We start from the raw sequence: 27,405 nt of genomic DNA on the forward strand, positions 1-27,405 counted from the left end.
AAACGTGGACCGGTTTAAATAAAAATCATCTGGTTTGCATGAAGATTGTTAGGGTCATGTTGTGGTCATCGGGTGTGGCGCAACCAGGTCAGCGGAGTTGCTACATCTCCACAAGGAGATCTCTGCATGCACGACCAAGCGGCTTCTTCCTCTCCGTTGCGTGCGGTTCTACTCCAAGATATCTGGCGTCAGAGAGATCTTGTTCCTCTGGTTCTAGAGGAATGCTAGAGATCTTTTTATTTTCGTCAAAAGGAAAAAAAAAAGAAAAGAGTCCTAGAACATAAATGAGGCTTTTTAGCAGTATATAAAAAAATTACTAGATCTTTTAGTTAGCCAACAACCCAGAAAACAACACGGGCAAGCTATAGCAACCGTGCCGTGCGAAGTACTAGTAGATGCGGTCGATGTGTACGCCACATCCCAGCGAGCCTGCACGCGTCCTCCTCTCCTAACGCGTGGCCGTGGCCGTGGGCAATACATCATCAGCGGCCACAAACAGCGGCCGCCGCATCTCACGAGGGGGGAGAAGCACCCTGATGATGGGTGATGGCGCCATCGATCGGAATCGGAAGGGGGGACGGACGATGGTTGTGCCGCGCGGGCGATCGATCGAGGTCATGGTGGACGCAGCCGAGGAGATCGATGAGACGGCCGATCCATCGAGGTGGACGCAGCCGACGAGATGAGACAGCCGAGAACGATGGATGAGATCCTCGATCGGCCTTCTCATGTCATCCATCCTTCTAATTCCCTACTAGGTTTGGATCTTCTTATCGTTCCTCTTCTCTCATGGTGTTTATGGTTGGAGTTTTCGTCGATTTTTCGGAAATTTTGGTTGGGATCCCCCTGTTTCTTCCGGCCGGGGAAGGTTGCTGACAGCCAAATTAACCTCACAATACACCAGTACAAAAACAGAATAAAGCAAGACCAAATCCATGTTTTTGGTTCCTACTCGTAGCATTTGTTTACAGAATCCGGCTGCCAAATCATCCGTTTGGTCTCAAACACTTCCAGCTAGGCTGGCGCGGTATTCAGCCAAATCTTCTATTTTGGTCTCATACGCACGCACACTTCCAGCGCTCTTATCCAAAAAATTACACTTGCAGCGCGCCCATCCAGAAAATTACACTTGCAGCGCTCCTATCCAAAAAATTACACTTCCAGCGCAGTTTTTCATCTTACAAAAAAGATCAGGTGTTTTGCACCGCCAAATCTTTCGTTTGGTTTCTTACGCGCAGTTTACCAACCAGTGTTTTGCACCGTCAAAAAAAAAAAGGAAAAAAATTCTATGAGACCAGGTCTCACGGTTTAGCAGGTGAGATCCATCTTAATGGATGACACGTGGCATTTGCAAATCACAAAGCATCTACCCATCCCCACCTGAAATCAGGGGGGAGAGATTAGATGCTTTGTGATTTGTGAATGTCACATGTCATCCATCAGGACGAGTCTCACCTGGTTTATATGAGACCGGTCTCATATAATTTTTTTCCAAAAAAAATACCCATTGCTCTCGTCACTTCCATGCATGCTACTGAATTCCCAAAAACGTTGCTTCAGCCTCCTTGCTTGCAATCTCCTTGGCTGCCTCCACCACCACCAGTCTTCTTGCTTCCTGCAAAATATGTCAAACCAATGCATGTAAAGCAGATCCCCCGAGAAATTCATCTAGAGTATTTATAACCATATACAGATCAAACAAGCTTTATGATTGATTGATTGATTTATTTAAAATTTTGGAACAAAGGACACCCCGGATTGGGTTAAACAAAAGGTTGTGGTCTCACTGGACTTTGCAAAGGCTAGACCCGAGCCATGTCAAGTGCATCATAATCTCCTACTACTAGCTAGTTAGCTGGGCAGAGCTTACAGCAGCAGTCACAACTAGCTCACTTGACCAAAAGGTGCCCTGCTCACAAGTCACAGCATGATGCCTAGTTGTCCGCCTGATTCTACTCTCTGGACATACCACCACTGCTTCAAATGCCAGGAGCATTTATTGAGAATGTACTAGGTCAGGACATTTGACATGGAGGCACTGAACTCTTTGTCCCTGCTAATGATTTGAGATATATTCATGCAGCAACAATTTATTCACCATGCTACAAAGTACTCCTACAAACCAGTTTCCATTTTCTGCATTGCATGGTATGGCCATGGACCTATATATGGCCAGACTACACAAGACTAAAAATTACCAATTTATGCTGTGAACACCAACTGGCCATGGACCTATGGGGAGACTGTAGGAAGCCAATGTTTGACCCAACAGACCAGCTCTACTCTGGCCACATACGCCTTTCAGAAACCACATGGTGTGGTATGAGCTAAGTAGCACCCAACACAAGACCATGTAAGCATGTCGTAGCAGCACAATGAAAAATAAAAACATGCATGACGAGAGAAAGGAGTTTAAATCTAAACAGGAAAGGCAACATAAATGGTTGGCCCACGGTGTTGTAGATCAACGTCCAGACATCAGGGCACCACTGCTCGAACTTGTGCAAAACAGCACTTTGGCTACCCACAAGGTGCGTCTGCAGTTAACCAAATGGTTAATCAATATTAACACCTTGTTTGGCATGCAAGCTAGATGGAGAATTAGTTACCTTAATGTAGTGAGGGTACGTGGAGAAATGCTTCCATAAGTTCCTCACGAGCCTGACAAGATCATTTGGATAGTCAATATCACAGTTCCATATGTATTCCCTAATCTTGTTGGCCGTAGCTCTACCCTCGGCTCCTTGAAGTTTCAGCGCCGCCTTCCTTTTGTTGTTATCTATGTTCGCTCTTTCCATCATTTCTTTTAGTGTTTTCAGCTCCTGACACGTGTCATCTTCAGACTCATTTCTTGGCCATCTTATTCCACAAGCATTAAGAGCCGCATTACAATCTCGAGTTGATGAGAATATGTCAATGAGATACTTGCTCTTGTCTTCATCATCCCACTCAATGGGATAAAACTTGGCAACTTTTGCCAAATTTTTGCCAATGAAGTCAGGACCATGTTTCTCAATGAAATCACAGTACACCCTGGTCCCTGTGTGCATTTGTATCAAAACGTCGGCTGTCATAATTTTCTTTATCTCCGCACATAGTTTCACATATAGTTTTTCCATATACTTTTGAGTCTTATCCCTGAGATCCTCAACTGTGAATTAGTGGAGTTGGTGAATCAGATAGATGTGGCCAGGAGCGATAAATTAAATTAGAAAATAACAAGTTGATATTAAGAAACACTCTTAGCGGATAATTTTGTATGCAACCTATAAAAAACATAAAGGTCAAATATGTTAATGTTGAAGTTTTAAAATTTTGGGTGCACATACTTGTATTCACCATCTACATGCAAGATCAATTTTCCTATATTTCCGGAACTTAAAAATGTCTTCTTTTTCCAAAAGAAAATCCTATCTGATTCAGATGGTCCTACGAACATATACACATTTTCGTGTAAGCAAATATGCAACATTATATCTAAATTAAAATATGCTTATAAATAACCTCCACAAAACAAAATTTTGCACAACATAACCCAATATTTTTTTATTTGTAGAATAAAATTATAGTGTTTGTATAGATTTTAGAGACGCACTATCTTAGGAGAGTGCAAAAAAGAAATTACCATCATCGAAGAATACTTTAAGTTGAGGTTGACCATTCACAGTCTTCAGATATAGGTTGTCAACTGTAAGGTCTTTCGGACACATCTTACGTCTAATCATCTTGTCCAAGATATCAAGTAGATCTCTATGAAACAGTATCTCAGTTAGTGTGCAGTGGAAGTAAAAACATTATATTAGTTATTGTGCAGTGGAAATAAAATATTAGTACAAACTAGCAAATCGCCGGTGCGTTACTCCGAAATTTTTTCGTTCTTGCATGCATTGTCTAAATGGTTGTGTTGTTGGTACTTCTTTTTTTCTCAAAAAGAATAATCCCAAATTTTGGGCAAAAGAGAATATATTTCCAAAATATAGGATCAATTAATCATAAGATTGTGATATATATGTCTATTACATAGGTTGGATAGTGATCACAATAATTACCAGTGATTTAAAGCATAATAAAAGGTGATTATATACATGTGTAACGTGGTCCATTCTACAACCACCCCTTGAGAATTGTAGATGAAATATTCTAGAACCAACCCTCCTAGATCAGCCAAACCCACTCAAAAGTAACAAATACTGCAGGAGCAAACCCCACCGCCCTGAACTAAAAGAAAAAACGCCGCACTAGACCCATCTTCCCAGCATTGTGCCCCTATCACCCCAAGGCCACCGCGCCGCCACACCCTCCCCTCCCCATCGCACCTCATCGCCATAGTTTTGCATCAGCCCTATCTACCCTCCAATCCAATCCACCTTCCCGTGCAGCCACATAGGAACCGCGCCGCCGCCACACCTAGCCTCGACCAGCCACCCCGCGCCGCCACCTTCTCCTTGGTCAAAGGCAGCCAAGGATGTTCGACTACGGCACTGCTTCGGCTAGAGGTCTTCCACCTTGGTATGGTCAGAAAGGTCCATTAGGCGAGTCCCCCTCCTCTGCTCTCCTCGGCAGGCTGGTGATCATCAAGCACACGGACGCCCATGCACAACTTTTAAATTCGCTCCACACACGATGACGTCCCCTAACTGATGTCCATGGCCACAGCTAGCAGGGCGGAGTGTGGAGCAGGATCACTCTCCTACCACATGTTGCAACACCCACCATCTACAATGAGAATGCTCCGCAGATTGTCGATGTTTGATTTTCTATCCCTGTTTATTTTTGTGTAGTTTCTGCTTTGCGAGAAGTTCACATATTTTGTTGCAGGAGGTCTGCTAGTTGCCTCGTGATGGTTCATTTTTTGCCAAGCCAATTTGCTAGTTCACCTCCAAGGCTCCACCCCCATCCCGCGGCAGTTGACACGTGGACAGTTAGTTCTCAACCCTGTCGTCATATCATTAGCGACATTCCACACATTTGGAAATAAAAACATTCGTCAAAGAGTTGCAAAAATTAGTGATACAGATGAGAAGTTAATTTCTCAGCTTGTGGGAAGCTTGTCGTTTGTCGAGAAGTTCACTTCCTCACACAAGGAGTACTTATGAATCGGGAAGTTCTGTTCATTCGTTCGGGAAGTTCACAAAAATGTTGGGAAAAATATTTTTTGTTCGGCAATTCACGTTGTTCGTGCTGAAGTTGGCCTTATACTATGTGAGAAGTTAGTTAACTTTCGGCAATCTAGTTATTCATAGGGACAGTTCACATGTTCATTGGGGGTTCACCCAAAAATAACACTCGAATCTAACCATTTTTTAAACTTCTCTTAAATCGCGAGGAATTTGAATGAAGTGTTCCATACAAAAAGAAAAGTTACATCTAGTAAATATCTTTCCAACGGTATTTTGTTTGCATCATTTCGATAAGTGGTTTGAACATTTTGATAAAAATGCGCTCCATGTCATTTGATATGAATTGCACAATTTTTAGAACTGCTCTTGAACCTTAAATTTTGAAAAATATGCTGCATGAAAAAGTTGCGCCTAATCAATATCTTTCTAATGGTATTCACTTGCATAATTCCAAAATATGGTTTGAAAATTTCTTGTTAAACAGAAACAAAGGGCTGGTTGTACAACAACCAGTTGTATATAGATGTAATGGTTTGTGGGAATGACATAAATGATATAACGTTGGGAATAAATCGATTAGGCGCAATTTTCATGTAGAATGTTTTTTCAAATTCGTTACGGCCTAATAGCAGTTTGAAAACTGTGTCACGCCACTAAACTGTGTGCCTCACATCGCTATTGTTGCCTCCCTTTGCGCCATGCAGGTTCCGCTCCGCATATGGATGAGGTGAGATGGATGATGGCATATGCTGGTTCGGTGGGTTTCTAGTTGTAGAGTATGTCTAAAGAATGGTTGTAGAATATATCCAGCCCATATATATATAATAGTTACGGTAACGATTCTTAGTAATTTAAGACATAAATACCCACTATATATAGCAGTATATATGTTTTAGATAATAATACGCCAATTGTTAGTAATTCAAAACATAGTAACGATCGAAGTGAATGGACCGTCACCAACCCAGATCCTATTATAAGATTGAAGGTGTGATTCTGCTGAAAATACTTACAGTGTGATTCTGCTGAAAACAGGGGTGAATTTTCCATCCATATTTAAAATCCTGTTCTCTTCAATCTTGTTCTTTTCACCATGCTTGAGCCATCCATTTAAGGTACCATCAAAAGAGCTGGTGGATATTATAAGACGATAATCTGGGTGCAACTTGTAGATATTCTGCAACACCACCACATTTGGGTGCCTCCAGGTGCTCATCAGTCGGAGCGAAGAAAGAACTTTGTGTTTGTCTTTAGCATCATACCACTTCAAGAGGCAATCAGTGGTGAAACTCCCTACAGTGTAGGTTCCTCTGAAGAAGGCAGTAGGCACCTCATGAAAATCAGAAAGGAAGTCTTTTTTCTTCCCTAGCTTAATGGCCTTGACAGAGCAGCTGCGGTTTGTGTTGTCATAAGAAAAATACCGCGAGTAGAGTGGAAGGTCCGGTTTGTTCAACCTGGATTCGAAATGTTTGTAGTGAGGTATGAGATTGTATTTTTAAACTAATAGGAATATACAGGAAACATTGTATTTTTAAACTAATAGGAATATACAGGAATCTGCATGAGAAATATCTAGTGTTTAGATGATATCATGCTACGAACTCAGAATTTGACAACAAAGGAGATATGATAAAAAAAAATTGCATCATGCTTCAGCCGATAAAAAGAAGTGGGAGTTCAACATATATTTCATAGAAACATGTAAAAAATGCGTACATGACTGACACTTGAATCCTTGTGCATTTACAAGGACAATGAGAAAAAAAACATTACCCAATGAGAAACGTCGTGGGTGGACTGTCCAACAGAGAAACACGATAATTATCAGCCAATTCATCATTTGTCTGAGTGTTTATATGTCTTTGCCTCTTGAAAGGAAGTTCCGTATCGTGTTCGACACGTCGCTTTAGCTCTCCAACATCGGCATCAGATTGTACCACCACATCATAATCATTGCCACACCACTTCACTTGAACAGTAGTTGTCTTGACGGGCACATGCTCTTCCAGCATATCTGTATCAGTGGATGATGCCATGTCTGCAATGTGTAGAGTAGAATATAAAGGTAGCATATCAGAGGATGTGTGTGTGTGTGTGTCTTTAATGCTGATTTGCATGCCAACATCCCTAAAAATAAATAGACATGGAGAGATGGGCGTGTGTGTGTTTAATGCGGAACGCGCATGCCAACAAAGGAAAATGAAGTGTTACTAGTACTAGTACTCCTACCACTGCTAGTAGTAAATGTGAAACCACACTGCCCATTCACAGTCAGCTTACTGTGCCCTCCAATTAATTCAAGCATTGAATAATCTGAAGCAACAACAAGTTTTCGCATGTTCCTCCCCATTAGTCAGGCTTCGTAACTAGTAGTTGAAAAGGTACTCCGGTACAGCAAGTGAAGCACAAACACAAACCTAGGCTAAACAAGTTTTGTCTTTTGAGATCTGTAGCAAAATTGGCTTCAGAGTTCACAAATCGCAAGCCCCAAATCACATGCATTCCCGGTAAATTAGCAAGCCGGACATCGAATAGGACCACGCCAACCTCCAGGCAGGGATTATTATACCTGAGAATTGCCGAAAGTCGGTGGCCTAGCTGCCGTCGTCCTCACCGGTCCCGATACAGCCCCGTCACCTAGCTAGGGTTACACACAAAGTGAAGCGAATGGAAGATCCAGCAAGTGTAGAGAAGGAGCAAAGGCCGCGATGCCCTACCTCGATGTTCCAGCGACTGCCGCCGCCGCCGCTGCCGACGACGACGCCGCCGCCGACGAACTTGGGAGCCGGTCTGTTCCTGATAGGCTGCGTATGCTGCTCCAAATCAGTCGAGGAGTGATGATCGGCACGTGCAGACCGGGTGAGAGAGTAGGGGCAGCTTACCCGGAGGCGCCAGGGACCAATGCCGCCTCCGCCGCCGCCGCCGCCGCCGAGATTCCGGGAGCCCTCTTCGCTCCGTAGTCTGAACGGTGGTGAGCGAGGTGTGGCTGTGTGCTCGTGGATTTTGTTTGGTCCTTGGCGTTGGGGGGAGCCCAGCCCGGCCCACCGCTGTCGGGGCTCCATGCACACGTCCCCCCTCAATCGACGGTGTGGATCGCGTGTCTTGCGTTTGTTCGCTCGCTTCTTGTTGTTTTTTCATTCTTTCTGTTGTGGGTTCTGTGTCTCGGTTTTCTGTTTGGTTCTTCTCTTTTTATTTATTTATAATTATTTTATTACTTTTATTTTTCGGTTTTCCTTTCTTTTTCTTTTTATTTTTCAGGTTTATTTTTCCTTTTTTTTGCTTTTCCCCTTCTTGTAGATTTATATACTATAATCATTCTTTTCAATATTCCTTCCATCACATAAACCAATTACAAGTATATCAGTTATGATAACATATTATACATATATCGGTTGTAACAACATCTTGTATTATGTAACGGAGGGATATAATATAACATGAAAATTTTCCCCTAAAAACAAATATAATATGAACATGTTTTTATAAATAGTGAACTTTTTAGTGTATGAAGATTTTTTTTTTAATATATGATGAAAACTTTTCAATGCAAAAATTTTCCCCTAATGCAGGATGAACTATTTTTAATATACATGAACATTTTCGTGTGTATTTTTTTAATGGAGAGAGTATCACATGCAAAGAAGTTTTGGTGCAAACTGATGAAAACCACATGGAAACGATGTCTTGAAGTTTCAGACAAACCTCAAGAAAACTACAGAATTTGAGAGTATGGTGTTCTATTGCCATGCGAAATTCCCAAATTCAGAAAAGTTATCATTTATGATATACGAAAAAAGTAAAATCAGCATTGAACTGTGTCGAACAATAAACATCGCTAGTCATTGTTGAATTTGTTCTTTCCATAGCTTGTAAATGGTAATGTGTTTTAACTTGTAATTTCGTATGGCAATGAAACATCACCCTCTTAACATCGAGTATATTTTTAGATTTTTTTAACTTACAAACATGGGTTCGACGAAGTTCTCTGAAACTTGATTTTCATGTGATATTCTCTCTATTTTAATGTACGGCGACCTTTAAAAAAATCAGTGTATATTAAAAGTATGTTCTGAAGGAAATATGCCTTAGAGGCAATAATAAAGTTATTATTTATTTCCTTATTTCATCATAAATGTTTATTATTCATGCTAGAATTGTATTAACTGGAAACTTAGTACATGTGTTACATAGACAAACAGAGTGTCACTAGTATGCCTCTACTTGACTAGCTCGTTGAATCAAAGATGGTTAAGTTTTCTAGCCATAGACATGAGTTGTCATTCGATTAACGGGATCACATCACTAGAGAATGATGTGATTGACTTGACCCATTCTGTTAGCTTAGCACTTGATCGTTTAGTATATTGCTATTGCTTTTTTCATGACTTATACATGTCTCTATGACTATGAGATTATGCAACTCCCAAATACCGGAGGAACACTTTGTGTGCTACCAAACGTCACAACGTAACTGGGTGATTATAAAGGTGCTAGAGGTGTCTCCGATGGTGTTCGTGGAGTTGGCATAGATCAAGAATAGGATTTGTCATTCCGATTGTCGGAGAGGTATCTCTGGGCCCTCTCGGTAATGCACATCACTATAAGCCTTGCAAGCAATGTGACTTGAAAGTGCAATCTTGCTCTTAAAGATTATTTTTGATATTGATGACAAATTTACATATAGGAGACTAACCGTGTTTGCTACGTATATACACAGGTTGTTAGTTCTCTGTTTTCTTCTAATGTGCATCATGATCACATCGTATGAGATATTACTCAAGCAAATTATCAATGAGGAAAGGAGCAAACAAAGATGAAGCATTGTGCTCTTTTATATTTCTTGAGTAATAGGAATCCCGCACTATTAAGAGGGGATCCGAGGTATAGGTTCAAGGCTTGCTCATATTTTGTATCACAAGAACTTTTTCACAAAGGACCAAAAATCCCTAGCAAACCCCTTAGCCAAAACCTACTACTGTCTCTCTACACAAGTACCTTGCCGGATCATCCGGACGGGGTCCCAGATCATCCGAGCTAAGCCCGGATCGTCCGGACCTTACTCCGGATCATCCAGGGTAATGTACGCCCTCCATCATAGAACCATGGTGACTGAAGCCGGATCGTCCGGATCCTGTCCCGGATCATCCGGGTTGTGCCCGGATCATCCGGATCCTATCCCAGATCATCCGGGTAATCTTGCCCCTATTTTCACAGAACCTTGGTGGATGTAGCCGGATCATCCGGCCAGTCATCCGGATCATCCGGGCTCCTCGCAGCTCTTCTACTGTCACTTACATCCGGGCCTTCAGCTAGATCATCCGGGCCTTTAGCCAGATATTCGGATGGTCTTCCGGATCATCCGGGCAGGTCAATCTCTGTCTAAACGGCTCTAATTCTCTTGTGGTATAAATAGTCCCTTACCTCTTCGAGATAAGGTTGAACACTTCACTCAAACACACCTCAAGAACACCACTGCTCCCTCTCCCTTGCTCACACATTAAATCTTAGATCCCGGTTTGATTCTTGTGAGTTTCGAAGAGTTGTTCCAATCAAAAGAAAGATACTTCCCCTCTCCTTCTTGTGACCGAAGCAAATCGTGAGTTGAGCAAGTCTTGAGCTTTTCCCTTTGGATCTTGTTACTCTTGGAGGTTGGAGACTCCTAGGCGGTAGGAGTCTTTCGGAGAGGAATCGACCTTTGTGATTACCCCCGGAAAGTTTGTGAGGGTTTGGAGACCACCCCAAGGTCTACCACTAGTGGTTGAGAAACGCCTCCGTGGTGTTGTCTCAAAGGGAGAATAGGGTGAGCCTTCGTGGCGTTGGTGTGCCTTCGTGGTAACATCCACCTCTCTAACGGTGACGTAGCTTCCCTCCAAGGAAGTGAACATCGGCATACATCCTCGTCTCCCGGAGTTGCGGTTATTCCTAACCCTAACTCTCTACTTGTGGTTACTTGTCTCTTAGCACTTACTTATATCATATTGTGGTTGCTTACTTACATACTTGTGTTACTTGCATAGCACTTAGTACTACACTTGCAATTGTTAGGCCCACTTTCATATTCCGCATTATTGCCTAAAATTGCTAAGCCATAAATAAAATTTTGTAATTGTACCTATTCACCCCCCTCTAGGTCCATCTCGATCCTTTCAATTGGTATCAGAGCCTCGTGCTCTATTCTTGTGGCTTAACCGCCCTAGAGCGAGATGAACCCTGATGGGACTCCCCTTGTTGTAGATCCGAAGGATAAAGGCGAGGCTTCTTCTGAAGTCAAGGCCTTTACTTATGAGGATCTGGAATGGGCCCTTTCTAAGCAAAATGAGGAGCATGATGCTTCTCTTGAGGCCTTGGTCCAAATGAGGATAGCCATGTTGTCCACGGTGCTTGCACCACTTTCGGGTGGTGCGGCTCCGAGGCCAACTGTGCCTACTCCGTCACTTGGTCAACAACCTCCTAGCAATGAACACTCCAGTGTTCCTTGGCTTTATGCAAGACCCCAAGTTGAGAAACCGAAATATAACCCTCAAGGCAAACCTCCTTTACTTGATGCCGCTTCTGATTTTGCCTTGTGGAGAGTTGCTATGCAGGATCATCTTCGATATGGAAATGATGAGATGCTGGAGATCTTGGAGTATGGTTACCATGTGGTTGATCCAAAGAATCCTACACCAAGAGAAATTTATGACAAGAATCTCAGTGACACTGCAACCATGTGTATAAGGAGAGGTATGGTTGAAAAGCAAAGGAGACCTTTCATACACATCACAAGTGCCAAGGAACTATGGGAAAGTATTATAAGATCCAAGACCGGTACCTCCACCCTCCGGAGTGCTCAATATGAAATTGCCAAGGGGCAATTGCAAAACTTTTGTATGGAGAAAGGTGAAACTCCCAATCAACTCCTTGAGCGTCTCATGACTCTCACCGCGGATATTGAGTCGTGTGAGTGTGACAAGACACAAGATGGATTCAACATGACTAAGCGATTCCTTGTGGACAAGTTGCTCCATGCTCTTGCTCCATATCACCATCAAATGGTATGGGACATAAGACAACACCATGCCTTCAAGGAAATGACTACAGATGACATCATATCCACTTTCCAACTATTTGAAGAGTCAAAGGCAAATGCTACAAAACATCTTGCCATGCATGGTACTCCATCGTCAAAGATCAATCTTGCATTGAAGGCTAAGCATGTATGTGAAGATGAGCAAAGTGAAGAAGAAGAAGATGATGATGATGAAGAAGATGGTGATGAGGTTGAATCCGATGAGGGCCCTTCATATGAAGACATGGCTCTCTTTGTCAAGAAGTTTAGCGCGGGAAAATTCAAGGGAAGATTTCAAAAGAAGAAAGTAAGAAAATGCTACAACTGTGAAGAAACCAACCACTTCTCCAACGAGTGCCCTTATGAGAAGAGAGAAGACAAACCAAGGTTTCCCAAGACCTTTCCCAAGAAGAAGTTGCCAAATCCTTTGAACTCCAAGCTCAAGAAGAGAGATGGGAAAGCAATGGTTGCTCAAGAAGAATCCGATCCGGATGATGTTAGTGGTGTTGCCGGAGTTGCTCAAGATTCTCAAAACACATTGAGGCTAGTCAACAAAAGTGGTGATGTTGTCACCTACAACTACATGAAGGACTACAAGGGCAACGCTCACAAGTGCCTCATGGCGAAGGCCGTGGTAGAAGATGGAGAGGACCAACACTCTCCTGACAAGGTCAAGGTAACCCCACGATCAAACCCTCCTCTTTTCACTCCTCCTACTCCTAGTGATGAGTATCTTGATGCGGAGGATAGTTATGAGGATGATGATATAAATGATCCTATGCTTGCTAAACTAAATAAGTTCATGTGCTCCCTTAAAGGAAAGAAGCTCACTATGTTTCGTATGCTTATGGAGATGGTGAGTAAGCACACCATCTCCATTAAGGAACTCGAAACCCTCGTCACCGAGGAAAAGGAAAAATATGAAATCCTTGAGCGGAAAGTCCAATATGAGGAAGCACGAAATGATGAACTATGCTTAAAAATTGGTGCAAACATTGATGTTCATACTAAAGATCTTGCCTCCTTGAAAAAGGCTATTGACTCTTGCGAAGAGTTGATGAATGATAAAAGTAAGCTTGAGAAGTCAAATGCTTCTCTCTCTAAGGATTGTGAGCTCCTATCCGTGTCCCTCAAGACCAAGGAAGAAGAGCTCACCCTTCTTACAAAGAGTTTTGAGACACTCAAGCTTACTTATCTTGAAACTCTAGCCAAGGCTTACTCTTCTCCTATTATCAATGTTGATGCTTGTACTACTAACTCTAGTAGTGATCTAGCATCTATTCTTGAGGAGAATCGCTTTCTCAAAGCTCAAATCGAGAAAGGGCTCATGACATGTGCTCAAGGGCAAAAGAACCTTAATGAGGTGTTGAGCCAACACAATGAAGTGTTTGCCAAAGAGGGACTCGGGTTTGACCCGAGCACAAGCAAGAAGAAGACATCCTCTCAAAAGTGCACCACCCCTCTAAAAGAAACTTTTGTACGAGAAGGGCACAAGGAGAAAGGTAAGGTTGTTAGTGGGAAGGCCACAAGGGGCATGCCCACTGTCAACAAGCCAAAAGAGTTCATGCCTCCATCCTATGTTCTTCGTAAGACTAAGGATGGAGAAGTTTATGCAAAGTTTGTTGGTCCTCGAAATGCATTTCGGTTTTATGCTATTTGGGTCCCTAAGACCCTTGTGACTAACTTGAGAGGTCCCATTGCAAAATGGGTGCCTCTAACCAAGTAATAATTGTGTGTAGGTTGCCTTCTCCGGTGGAGTAAAATGGGTGATTGATAGTGGATGTACCAATCATATGACCGGAGATAGCAAATTGCTCTACGATTTCATGGAAGCTATTCAACCATTTATGAGCATTATGTTTGGTGGAGGATCAAAAGGACAGGTACTCGGTTTGGGTAAGGTGGCTATCACAAATGACATGTCTCTTGCAAATGTCATGCTTGTCCAATCCCTTAAATATCATTTGCTTTCTGTTCGCCAATTGGCTTCTGTTGGTTATGATACACTATTTGGACTAACGGATGTGAAAGTCTTTAAGAGAGATACTCTCGAAGTGGCCTTTGTTGGAGAGTTGGATGGCAACCTTTACACGGTTGATTTCTCGAAAGAGAGCACATTCCATGCAACTTGTCTAATGGCCAAGGCCGACAAGGGGTGGCTATGGCATCGCCGGCTAGCCCATGTCGGCATGAGAAATCTTCAAGATCTCTTAAAGGGAAATCACATCCTTGGACTAACAAATGTCTCTTTTGAGAAAGATCGTGTGTGTAGTGCATGCATAGCCGGGAAGCAACATCAATCAAAGCACCCACCCAAGAATATTGTGTCTACTTCAAGGCCTTTGGAGCTCCTTCATGTGGATCTTTTTGGGCCTCCTTCATGGGATAGTCTTGGTGGGAAAAAGTATGGACTTGTCATTGTGGATGATTACTCAAGATACACATGGGTGTTTTTCCTCAAGTCCAAAGACGAGACGAAGATCACCTTCATTGATTTTGCCAAGCAAGCACAACGCAAGTTTGACAAAGAAATCATGGCAATAAGAAGTGATAATGGTTCCGAGTTCAAGAATTACACCTTGGAAGGATTTCTTAGTGATGAAGGGATTGAACATCAATATTCCGCACCATACACCCCTCAACAAAATGGTGTTGCAGAAAGGAAGAATCGTACACTTGTGGAGATGGCAAGGTCCATGTTGGATGAATACAAGTCTCCACACAGTTTTTGGGCCGAGGCTGTCAACACCGCATGTCATGCATCAAATCGACTCTTCCTCCGCAAAATATTGGAAAAGACTCCATATGAGCTCCTAACCGGGAACAAGCCAAATGTCAAGTACTTTCGTGTATTTGGGTGCAAATGTTTCATCCTCAACAAAAAGGAACGGTTAGGAAAATTTCAATCCAAAACAACTGAGGGTATATTTGTTGGCTATGGATCAAACTCTCACGCCTATAGAGTCTACAACAAATCCAATGGATGTGTTGTAGAAACTTGTGACGTGGTGTTTGATGAGTTTAATGGCTCCCATGGGGAGCAAGTTGATCTAAGTGATGTAGGTGAAGAAGATTCGTCTCAAGATATCTTGACCATGGGTGTTGGTGCACTTCTTCCAATGGAACAAGAACCTCATGATGATGAAGAAGAAGATGGAAGCCTCACACATCATCAAACAACTTCAACACCCATACCACCACAAGCCCCTATTACTCAACCAATGCCCATAGTCCAAGTACAAGATGATGATCAAGTTCCTCTTCATGATAATCATCAAGAACAAGATCATCCTCAAGGGCAAGTACAAGAAGGTGCAATCATTGACAATGAACCTAAACAAATGCAAGAAGAAGAAGAAGATTTTCCACCACACATTAGTGATCCATATGTTGAGGACGTGGATGATGGACATGAAGTTGAACCTCGTGAAACCTTAACCTCCATCATGCCTCGAGTGGCCGGTCGTGTTGATGTTGATAAGATCCTCACCGGCATATCGGAAGGTAGAGTCACTCGTAAACAATTGACAAACTTTTGTGCTCACTTCTCTTTTGTGTCTAGTGTTGAGCCTCTCAAGGTACAAGATGCGTTGATAGACAACGATTGGCTCATTGCTATGCAAGAAGAGTTGAATAGTTTTGAGCGCAATCAAGTGTGGTCATTAGTCAAGAGGCCAACTACGGAACACAACGTCATTGGAACAAAGTGGATTTTCAAGAACAAGCAAGATGAGAATGGTGTAATCATCCGCAACAAGGCAAGGTTAGTGGCACAAGGGTACTCACAAGTTGAAGGTTTGGACTTTGGTGAGACCTTTGCCCCCGTTGCCCGTCTTGAATCCATTCGCATCTTACTTGCTTATGCTGCTTTCAATGGCTTTACATTACATCAAATGGATGTGAAGAGTGCTTTCCTTAACGGCCCTCTACAAGAAGAAGTATATGTATCACAACCACCTGGGTTCGTTGACCCCGATCACAAAGACTATGTGTATAAACTTCATAAGGCTTTGTATGGCCTCAAACAAGCACCTCGTGCTTGGTATGATCATCTTAAGAAGTTTTTACTCGATGATGGCTTTGTGAGAGGGGTGATCGATCCCACTCTTTTTACTAAGAGGGACAAAGGTGATTTGATCTTATGCCAAATCTATGTAGATGATATCATTTTTGGTTCTCCTAACATTCATTTATGCAAGAAGTTTGCGGCATCAATGACCAAGAATTTTGAAATGTCACTCAATGCGGATTTGAAGTTCTTCCTCGGATTTCAAATTCAACAATTTCAAGAAGGAATTTTCTTGTCTCAAGCAAAATACCTCAAGGATATCCTAGCAAAATTTGGCATGACTGATGCTAGCCCATGTAAGACACCCATGCCAACCAAAATTGTACTCACTGAAGACTCAAACGGTATCCCCTTTGACCCATCTAAATACCGCTCTATGATTGGTTCATTGCTTTATCTTTGTGCATCTAGACCAGACATCATGTTTAGTGTATGCATGTGTGCTAGATTTCAAGCTTCCCCTAGGGAAAGCCATCATAAGGCGGTTAAGCATATTCTTAGATACCTTGTTCACACCCCAAAGTTGGGTCTATGGTACCCCAAGGATGCTAAGTTTGATCTCATTGGGTACACGGATGCGGATTGGGCTGGAGACAAAGTGGATCGTAAGTCCACCTCCGGTGCATGTCAATTTCTTGGACGCTCCTTGGTAAGTTGGTCCTCGAAGAAGCAAAATTGTGTTGCCCTCTCCACCGCCGAAGCTGAATATATTGCAACCGCCAGTTGTGCAACTCAGTTACTATGGATGAGGCAAACTTTGAAGGATTACGGTATCACCTATAGACATGTGCCTCTTCTATGTGATAATGAAAGTGCCATTAATATTGCTGAGAACCCCAAAGATCATACCCGCACCAAGCACATTGACATTAGGTACCACTTCTTGAGAGATCATGTGGAGAAGGGTGATATTGACATTGCTCATGTTGGCACAGATATGCAACTTGCAGATATTTTCACCAAGCCATTGGATGAAGCAAGGTTTTGTCAACTTAGGCGTGAACTTGGTATCTTGGAGCTTGACAACATTATGTGAAATCTAGTACTCATTCATGCATGAACATCCTGTCTTGTCTTGATGTAGGCATATATTTAGGGGGAGAACTTCAATCCATGAATCTTCTCTTTCCTATGTAATGCGTAAATAAAACCAACACTCTCAAAGTCACTATGACATGTTTTTGTGTCCATAGTACTTTAACATGATGGAGTAGTAATCTTGAGTCTAACGGTCAAATCTTTGGTATCCCAAGTTATGTATACTCAAACATGGTGGCTTAGGCTAAAACTCTTCTCAGTTGTTCATTTGAGTTTGTGTTTTGTGTTGAATATTGTGTTGATTAGGCTACTACTGATTCATACACTTATATATCTATACTCATATATATATATATATATATATATATATATATATAAACATCATCACCATTTCAAGATATCAGCACTCTGGCTGGCCAGATCATCCGGATATCCATCCGGACGTCCGGGTAATTCCCCTTGCTGTAACCGTATGCCCGGACATCCGGGCTCCTTTCTGGTCATCCGGATCTATCGGATCATCCGGGGCTACGCCCGGACATCCAGGTGGGTCTTCGCCCTAAGCAGTTAATCTTCGGGTCGTGGAGGAGCAGAGGGTTATTCCTCTGTTCTCCCCCCATCAAACCCCATCCACTCGCCCTCGCCGCCGGCAGCTCGTGGGCTGCCCCGCCGGACCGACCAGCCATTTGGCCGGATCTCGCCGCCTCGCCTTGCCATCGCCTTGATCCACCCCCTCCTCACCCCGTTTTTCCCCGGGGCCGATTGGTTCTTCAGTATAGTGCCCCTTTGTCCCCAAAATAGCCATGGTCGTAGAACGTGGACGCGGCGGCCTGCGCTTCAAGTCAACGACCACGGGTCCCTCTAGTGGTACCTCACTTGCTCCTCTCTCTTCTATCTCCGTTTTTCCCTATCAAGGTTCGGTCATATATTCAGTCGGCTCTGGTTCTGTTATGCGTGTGCGCAGCCGGGCGTCGTCATGCATCGACGGACTCCGAGGAAGATGCTCGTCCCCTCAAGAAGGCGCCGGGTCGTGCACGTCCGTCCTATGCCGGGCTAGACGACCCTGACTACGAGGCTGAACTCCACGATGAGGAGCTCGTGCCTGTTCGTTCCACGACTAAGTCCAAGAAGAAACAAGCAGTCGGTGGCTCAAGCTCCAAGTCTGCGGCACCGTCTGGCCTCGTCTTGTCCATGGCCAATCCCACCAACCGTGGCCGTCGTGTTGTCAACTATCAGTCCGTGGACCCCTCTGAGTATGCTACTTTACAGAGTGATGTCAATCAATTTGCCGGCCCGGCCAATGCAACCGATCCTCATTTTCGCACCTTGGTTCAACAAGACATCTATCAATCAATCATTGCTCATCTAGGTTTTTCTCCTCAGCATTATGTGAACTTGGATTACATTGAGAAGAATCCAACCAAGTTTGAAGGTGTGTTGGAGAATATTGATGGCATGGAACTGCTTCATGCTATGTCTCTTCACTGTGGTTGGAATGAGGCTGCCATTCGGCAATTCTATGCCACGTGTTTCTTAACTTCTTCCATCCGAATCGCTCTATCACTTGGATGACTCACCACTCTTAGTTTACCGTCTCCTTTGAGGCTTTTGCTGCTGCCTTAGGCATGCCCGGATCTGAGGCCTCTCTTTTCCGGATCCATGAGGTGAACCCCAAGTTTGAGGCCATGCCCATCAGTGCATGTGCTTGCCTAGCCATGCCTACCTCTCAGCTCTCCACGGTGCAGCAAAGCAAGGAGCTTAATGATATCTCCATCTTCCGTCTCAAATACAGGTGGTTGTTTCAGTGTATCCTCAACTCCATTGCTCCCAAGAAAGGGGATCGTGGGATGGTTCGGGCCTATAGCATTGACTTGATGTACTACTCGAGGAAGGCTCCCAACCGTCCCATACATGGAATATTTCCTATGGCATGAAATTCGCATGGCTAGTGGTCTGAAGGTTCGTACACTTCCTCATGCCCCCTTCATTCAGAGACTCATCAACTCGGTTTATCCGTGTTCCATTGTCAAGACTTCCACGCACTCCTTATGGACTCCGCGTGATGAGTCTTCCAGGGGGGAAGGCCCCTACTCCTCCGCTTGCCGAGAGCTCTTCTCGCCACACTAAACCTTTCGTGAAGCCTTTTGACCGCCTGGCTCACTTTATTGGGAAGTCCCATAAAGCTATATTTGATACCTGCCGCTACACTGCTACTCACATTGCTACTGAGGAGGTTCGCCGTATCTCGGAGGCAAATGCACTTAGGGCTCGTCTCCGTGCACGCCCTGGCAGTCCTGTTGAGCCTGATGAGCCCATTCCTGATCGGCTTCCTCTTCCGGAGGTCGACTTTCCTTCTGCCACTGACTTCCCGGAGTTCTTCCTTGCACCTGCTGATCTGAGTGATGGTGATGGTGATGATGAGGATGCTGAGTGATCCTCCTACTTTCTCAGACGTTTTTCCCTTTTCGGTACTTGCTGCCAAGGGGGAGATGTAATTCTTAGGAGTATAAGTGTGAGTCTGCTATGTCTATTGAGCTCTAGTTATTGGACTCTGTATTATTATTGTAATGATCCTTGGTCATGTGTTATGCTACCTTATATGAGTCTATGATACTATGTAAGACCTTGGTCATGTGTTATGCTACCTTATATGAGCTTAAGTATGCTATCTCCTGTGGTTATCTTCATTTGTTGCTATCATTGCCTATGTTAATTGTAATGGTGTATGACTACACTACTATTACAACATCTTATTCGAATGAGGGTATCCTCACCATATGTGCATGATTTTGTATGTTATCATTTCATTCCTATGCATACTTTAAGGGGGAGCTCTCTCTAAAACACATCCCTGCATATATTAAGGGGGAGCTCTTCCTAAAAGCACATACCAGACTATTCTCCTAAAATTATTTGCATCACATTTCACTTGTTGAGTGCTATATGTAGTTTGTCATCAACTACCAAAAAGGGGGGAGATTGAAAGTGCAATCTTGCTCTTAAAGATTATTTTTGATATTGATGACAAATTTACATATAGGAGACTAACCGTGTTTTCTAAGTTTATACACAGGTTGTTAGTTCTCTGTTTTCTTCTAATGTGCATCATGATCACATCATATGAGATATTACTCAAGCAAATTATCAACGAGGAAGCATTGTGCTCTTTTATATTTCTTGAGTAATAGGAATCCCGCACTATCAAGAGGGGATCCGAGGTATAGGTTCAAGGCTTGCTCATATTTTGTCTCACAAGAACTTTTCCTCAAAGGACCAAAAATCCCTAGCAAAACCCCTTAGCCAAAACCTACTACTGTGTCTCTACACAAGTACCTTGCTGGATCATACGGACGGGGTCCCAGATCATCCGAGCTAAGCCTGGATCGTCCGGACCTTACTCCGGATCATCCGGGTAATGTACGCCCTCCATCACAGAACCATGGTGATTGAAGCCGGATCGTCCGGATCCTGTCCCGGATCGTTCGGATCCTGTCCCGGATCATCCCGGTAATCTTGCCCCTATTTTCACAAAACCTTGGTTGATGTAGCCGAATCATCTGGACAGTCATCCGGATCATCCGGGATCCTCGCAGCTCTTCTACTGCCACTTACATCCGGGCCTTCAGCCAGATCATCCGGGCCTTTAGCCAGATCATCCGGATGGTCTTCCGGATCATCCGGGCAGGTCAATCTCTGTCTAAACGGCTCTAATTCTCTTGTGGTATAAATAGCCCCTTACCTCTTCGAGATAAGGTTGAACACTTCACTCAAACACACCTCAAGAACACCAGTGCTCCCTCTCCCTTGCTCACACTCTAAATCTTAGATCCCGGTTTGATTCTTGTGAGTTTCGAAGAGTTGTTCAAATCAAAAGAAACATCTTTCCCCTGTCCTTCTTGTGACCGAAGCAAATCATGAGTTGAGCAAGTTTTGAGTTTTTCCCTTTGGATCTTGTTACTCTTGGAGGTTGGAGACTCCTAGGCGGTAGGAGTCTTTCGGAGAGGAATCGACCTTTGTGATTACCCCCGGATAAGTTTGTGAGGGTTTGGAGACCACCCCAAGGTCTACCACTAGTGGTTGAGAAACGCCTCTATGGTGTTGTCTCAAAGGGAGAATAGGGTGAGCCTTCGTGGTGTTGGTGTGCCTTCGTGGTAACATCCACCTCTTTAACGGTGACGTAGCTTCCCTCCAAGGAAGTGAACATCGGCATACATCCTCGTCTCCCGGAGTTGCGGTTATTCCTAACCCTAACTCTCTACTTGTGGTTACTTGTCTCTTGCAGTTACTTATATCATATTGTGTTTGCTTACTTACATACTTGTGTTGCATAGCACTTAGTACCACACTTGCAATTGTTAGGCCCACTTTCATATTCCGCATTATTGCCTAAAATTACTAAGTCAAAAATAAAATTTTGTAATTGTACCTATTCACCCCCCTCTAGGTCCATCTCGATCCTTTCAACTAATGAGTTAGTTGCGGGATGATGCATTACGGAACGAGTAAAGATACTTACCGGTAACGAGGTTGAGCTAGGTATTGAGATATCGACGATCGAATCTCGGGCAAGTAACATACCGATGACAAAGGGAACGACGTATGTTGTTATGCCGTTTGACCGATAAAGATCTTCGTAGAATATGTAGGAACCAATATGAGCATCCAGGTTCCGCTATTGGTTATTGACCGGAAACGTGTCTCGGTCATGTCTACATAGTTCTCAAACCCGTAGGGTCCGCATGCTTAAAGTTCTGTGACGATCGGTATTATGAGTTTATGTGTTTTGATATACCGAAGGTAGTTCGGAGTCCCGGATATGATCACGAACATGACGAGGAGTCTCGAAATGGTCGAGACATAAATACCGATATATTGGACGACTATATTTGGACATCGGAATGGTTCCGAGTGAGATCGGGAAAATACGGAGCACCGGGAGGTTACCGGAACCCCCCGGGAGGTATATAAGCCTTATTGGGCCTTACTGGAAAAGAGAGGAGAGGCGCAAAGGAGGGGGCGCGCCCCCCCCCCCAAGCCCAATCCGAATTGGGAGGGGGGTCAGCCCCCCTTTCCTTCCTCCCTCCTTCCCTTCCTTTCCCTCTCGTACTCCAACTTGGAAGGGGGGAATCCTACTCCCGGTGGGAGTAGGACTCCCCTTGGCGCGCCCTCCTCCTGGCCGGCCGCCTCCCCCTCCTCTACTCCTTTATATACGGGGGAGGGGGCACCCCTTGGAGACACAACAATTGATCATTGATCTTTTAGCCGTGTGCGGTGCCCCCCTCCACCATAATCCACCTCGGTCATATAGTAGCGGTGCTTAGGCGAAGCCCTGCGTAGGTAGCATCATCATCACCGTCATCACGCCGTCATGCTGATGGAACTCTCCCTCGAAGCTCTACTGGATCGAAGTTCGTGGGACGTCATCGAGCTGAACGTGCGCTGATCTCGGAGGTGTCGTGCATTCGGTACTTGGATCGGTCGGATCGTGAAGACGTACGACTACATCAACCGCGTTGTTCTAACGCTTCCGCTTTCGGTCTACGAGGGTACGTGGACAACACTCTCCCCTCTTGTTGCTATGCATCACCATGATCTTGCGTGTGCGTAGGATTTTTTTTTTTGAAATTACTACGTTCCCAACATGTTCACCATATATTAGAAAAAATGTTTAGTGTGTAATAAAAAAAAGTTTAATGCATATTTTAGAAAATTGTACACTTTTACTGATAAGAAATACCACTTCATCAAGTAGTAACATGTTAGTTGAGGTTAATGGCATACCATAGCCTAATTACTCTAACCTACACTTTCTAGGAATCCCTCTCATGGCTAATCCAACTGAGTGTATTATATGAAATTAATTATTTTAAAGCTTAAATTGCTGAAAATAAAGCAAACTAAATATAACTAATTAGCACTAATTATATCATGGACCCTAATTATGATGGCCTAGATTTGACCTGTATTTGCAAAGCTTGAGCAAAACAAAGCCGATCAACTAAACAAATAGGATTGCAGTTTGGTTGTAAAAAGGAACATAAAAAAGCAACCAAATTTGACATGTAATTGAAGTAAAGAACACAAGCTTTTAAAGAGTGAAGATCAACTGATGGGCATAGTTGTGCTACGACCAGATCTTCATGCAGTATCCTGAGATTATACATGAAAAGAGTGGTGATTGAATCCTGGAAAGAACAACACTGTCAAAGGACATGATAGCAAAAAAAATGAATCTGTATCCTTCAGGATACCATATCCATGCCCAAACTTGCTTGCTCCAGTTTGATGGACATGGATTTGATTTGCATGGGGGGAAAGGGACACATAGAGGGGGAGAGAGAAAGAGTACATAATCTATAACACAATGCTTGTTCTAGATTGAGATAAATGAATTTATTTCCACAAGGGGGTAGATAGAGAGAGGGGGCAGTAGAAAATCCATGTCGAGAGATTGGTTTTTGTTGTTTTTTACGTGGAGAGGAAGGGATGGTTGAGTAGCCAGATTTCAAGATCGATTGAGATGGGTGAATCGTTTCTCTTTTGACTTCTTTTTCTTCTACATGAAGTGGGGAGTAGAGAATCCATGCAGAGAGATTGCTTTTTACATGGAAAGGAATGGATATTGATACGTCTCCAACGCATCTATAATTTTTTATTGCTCCATGCTATATTATCTTATGTTTTGGACATTAATGGGCTTTATTATACGCTTTTATATTATTTTTGGGACTAACCTATTAACCGGAGGCCCAGCCCAGAATTGTTGTTTTTGCCTATTTTAGAGTTTCGCAGAAAAAGAATATCAAACGGAGTCCAGACGGAATGAAACCTTCGGGAACGTGATTTTCGGAACGAACATGATCCAGAGGACTTGGACCCTACGTCAAGAAAGCTACCAGGAAGCCACGAGCTAGGGGGCGCGCCTACCCCCTGGGCGCGCCCTCCACCCTCGTGGGCCCCATGTTGCTCCACCGACGTACTCCTTCCTCCTATATATACCTACGTACCCCCAAACTACCAGATACGGAGCCAAAAACCTAATTCCACCGCCGCAACCTTCTGTACCCGTGATATCCCATCTTGGGGCCTGTTCCGGAGCTCCGCCGGAGGGGGCATCGATCATGGAGGGCTTCTACATCAACACCATAGCCTCTCCGATGATGTGTGAGTAGTTTACCTCAGACCTTCGGGTCCATAGTTATTAGCTAGATGGCTTCTTCTCTCTTTTTGGATCTCAATACAATGTTCTCCCCCTCTCTCGTGGAGATCTATTCGATGTAATCTTCTTTTGCGGTGTGTTTGTTGAGACCAATGAATCGTGGGTTTATGATCAAGTTTATCTATGAACAATATTTGAATCTTCTGAATTCTTTTATGTATGATTGGTTACCTTTGCAAGTCTCTTCGAATTATCAGTTTGGTTTGGCCTACTAGATTGATCTTTCTTGCAATGGGAGAAGTGCTTAGCTTTGGGTTCAATCTTGCGGTGTCCTTTCCCAGTGACAGCAGGGGCAGCAAGGCACGTATTGTATTGTTTCCATCGAGGATAACAAGATGGGTTTTTTATCATATTGCATGAATTTATCCCTCTACATCATGTCATCTTGCTTAAGGTGTTACTCTGTTCTTATGAACTTAATACTCTAGATGCATGCTGGTAGCGGTCGATGTGTGGAGTAATAGTAGTAGATGCAGGCAGGAGTCGGTCTACTTGTCTCGGACGTGATGCCTATATACATGATCATACCTAGATATTCTCATAACTATGCTCAATTCTGTCAATTGCTCAACAGTAATTCGTTCACCCACCGTAAAATACTTATGCTCTTGAGAGAAGCCACTAGTGAAACATATGGCCTCGGGGTCTATCTTTGTCGGTGTTCTGGGAACGGGGGTCCCCAGACTTGCCTGCCTGCGGCCTGCGGTGCGGCTCAAGTGGGGGCCCAGCGCGGCCCATCTTCATCAGCTCAAGCTCAAGACCCTCGCGAGGGGCCAAGCCTCGTGGGGCGGACGACAGGAAGCTTCCTCAGAGGCAGCCTCGTCAGGCAAGCTCGCCGGGAGGCGGAGAGATCAAGGCAGGGTACCTCGCGAGGAGCCCGTGACGCAAGCCATGAAGAATCAAGACCAGGCGGGCGCCTGCCTGCGCAGTGTCCTTGTTTCCCTTTCGGTGCAAAGGGGGCAAGCACAGACCGAGGCATCAGGCAAAGATTACCATTCCGGTGCAACGAGACCAAGACCAGCCGAACGGCAGGACAGAGGTCACCGTGGAGCTCAAGACGGCGTCATCACCAGTGCTTTTGGCAGCCGAAGACCACCTTTGGTCAGGATAACTTGTACTAGATGTTCCCCTTCAAAATGGCCAATTGTTGGCGCCCTTCCCGCTCATTATTGGGGAAGAGGCCCAGGGCCTCTATAAACAGAGCTAGCCACCACAGAGTAGAGAGACCCAACGAGCTGGTAGAGAAAGAAAGATCTAGACCAAGTAGAACACACCGCACCAGCTCAAGAACACCCTTCGCGAGGTTGTTCTTCCTCTGTACTGTTCATCATCAGCCCCTGAGGCAATCCACCACACCACACACTGGAGTGGGGTATTACACCACCACGGTGGCCGAACCAGTATAAATCTCGTGTCTCTGGTGTTGTTCATAGTTTCCAGCTTAGATCACGCGAGGAGATCGGACGTAGGACGGTAGGGGAGAGATCTCCGTGCGCACCCCAGTGTTCAAACCTCAAGGGTCTGTCGGAACCCGAAATCCGACATTTGGCGCGCCAGGTAGGGGTGCGCCGGAATCCTTCTTCCTCCGCATCGCGTTCCGTCGCCTCGCCGTTCAGATGTCAAGCGACCCGTCAGCCAACGGCGACCGCTGGGCGGCGTGGCCCACCCACGCCGTATCGCCGGCTCAGGGCGACCTCAACCTTGCGCCTCAGGCAGCCCGCGCTCCGCAGGGCGCTGCGGGGCGCGGGAGACGCGGCCAGACGCCGCCTGCCCTCACACCCGACGGGAGCAGTCGAACTCCAGGGCCGCGCTCACGGTGGCCCGAGAGCTGCTACGGTGCCGTTTGCTGGAGGGCGGCCGCGACGTGCTGTTGGAGCAAGTGGCCGAGCTCCTGGACGCCGCCGCCTCAGGAGCACCCCCTTTTTGCGTCCAGCTGCCGCCCCAGATACAGGGCAGGCCGCGCGGCGGTGTTATGCGCGCTCACATGACTTCAAGCGGACTCCCGGGTCAGTCCAGTGCCAACACTGTTGGGGAACGTAGTAATTTCAAAAAAATTCCTACGCACACGCAAGATCATGGTGATGCATAGCAATGAGAGGGGAGAGTGTTGTCCACGTACCCTCGTAGACCGAAAGCGGAAGCGTTATAACAACGCGGTTGATGTAGTCATACTTCTTCACGGCCCGACCGATCAAGCACCGAAACTACGACACCTCCGAGTTCTAGCACACATTCAGCTTGATGACGATCCCCGGACTCCGATCCAGCAAAGTGTCGGGGAAGAGTTCCGTCAGCACGATGGTGTGGTGACGATCTTGATGTTCTACCGTCGCAGGGCTTCGCCTAAGCACCGCTACAATATTATCGAGGATTATGGTGGAGGGGGGCACCGCACACGGCTAAGAGAACGATCACGAAGATCAACTTGTGTCTATGGGGTGCCCCTGCCCCGTATATAAAGGAGTGGAGGAGGGGAGGGCCGGCCCTCTCTATGGCGTGCCCTAGGGTAGTCCTACTCCCACCGGGAGTAGGATTCCCCCTTTCCAAGTACAACTAGGAGTCCTTCCAAGTAGTAGGAGTAGGAGACAAGGAAGGGGAAGAGGGAAGAGAAGGAAGGAGGGGGCGCCGCCCCTCCCCCTAGTCCAATTCAGACTAGTCAATGGGGGCGCTCGGCCTGCCTCTCCCTCTCCCCTAAAGCCCAATAAGGCCCATATACTTCTTCCCCCGTATTCCCGTAACTCCCCGGTACTCCGAAAAATACCCAAATCACTTGGAACCTTTCCGATGTCCGAATATAGTCGTCCAATATATCGATCTTTACGTCTCGACCATTTCAAGACTCCTCGTCATGTCCCCGATCTCATCCGGGACTCCGAACTCCTTCAGTACATCAAAACTCATAATATAACTG

At 44.8% G+C, this 27,405-nt stretch overlaps 1 protein-coding gene and 1 long non-coding RNA gene across 9 annotated transcripts; one reads left to right on the forward strand and one right to left on the reverse strand.

Annotated features, from left to right (window-relative positions):
- Positions 1–349: 349 nt before the first annotated feature.
- Positions 350–6,197, forward strand: LOC123102137 (uncharacterized). The gene is made up of 2 exons (XR_006448773.1): positions 350–758; positions 5,825–6,197. It is a non-coding gene; the product is annotated as an uncharacterized lncRNA (long non-coding RNA).
- On the reverse strand, positions 1,081–8,133 carry LOC123102135 (uncharacterized). Of its 8 annotated transcripts, none has more exons than XM_044523432.1 (9): positions 8,003–8,133; positions 7,838–7,933; positions 7,690–7,761; positions 6,894–7,158; positions 6,134–6,574; positions 3,626–3,750; positions 2,610–3,151; positions 2,454–2,537; positions 1,472–1,615 (listed from the first exon to the last, which is right to left on the reverse strand). In XM_044523432.1, the coding sequence occupies exons 4-9, from the start codon at positions 7,154–7,156 to the stop codon at positions 1,532–1,534; spliced, it is 1,539 nt and encodes a 512-aa protein (XP_044379367.1). In that variant the 5' UTR covers positions 7,157–7,158; positions 7,690–7,761; positions 7,838–7,933; positions 8,003–8,133; the 3' UTR covers positions 1,472–1,531. The 8 variants fall into 8 exon arrangements, with proteins under 8 accessions (XP_044379370.1, XP_044379365.1, XP_044379369.1 ...); XM_044523433.1 differs by having other exon boundaries at positions 1,484–1,615; positions 2,441–2,537; XM_044523435.1 differs by lacking the exon at positions 2,454–2,537 and having other exon boundaries at positions 1,081–1,615.
- Positions 8,134–27,405: the final 19,272 nt, after the last annotated feature.

The sequence above is a fragment of the Triticum aestivum genome, chromosome 5A (genome assembly GCF_018294505.1).
Source record: "Triticum aestivum cultivar Chinese Spring chromosome 5A, IWGSC CS RefSeq v2.1, whole genome shotgun sequence".
Taxonomy (NCBI): domain Eukaryota; kingdom Viridiplantae; phylum Streptophyta; class Magnoliopsida; order Poales; family Poaceae; genus Triticum; species Triticum aestivum.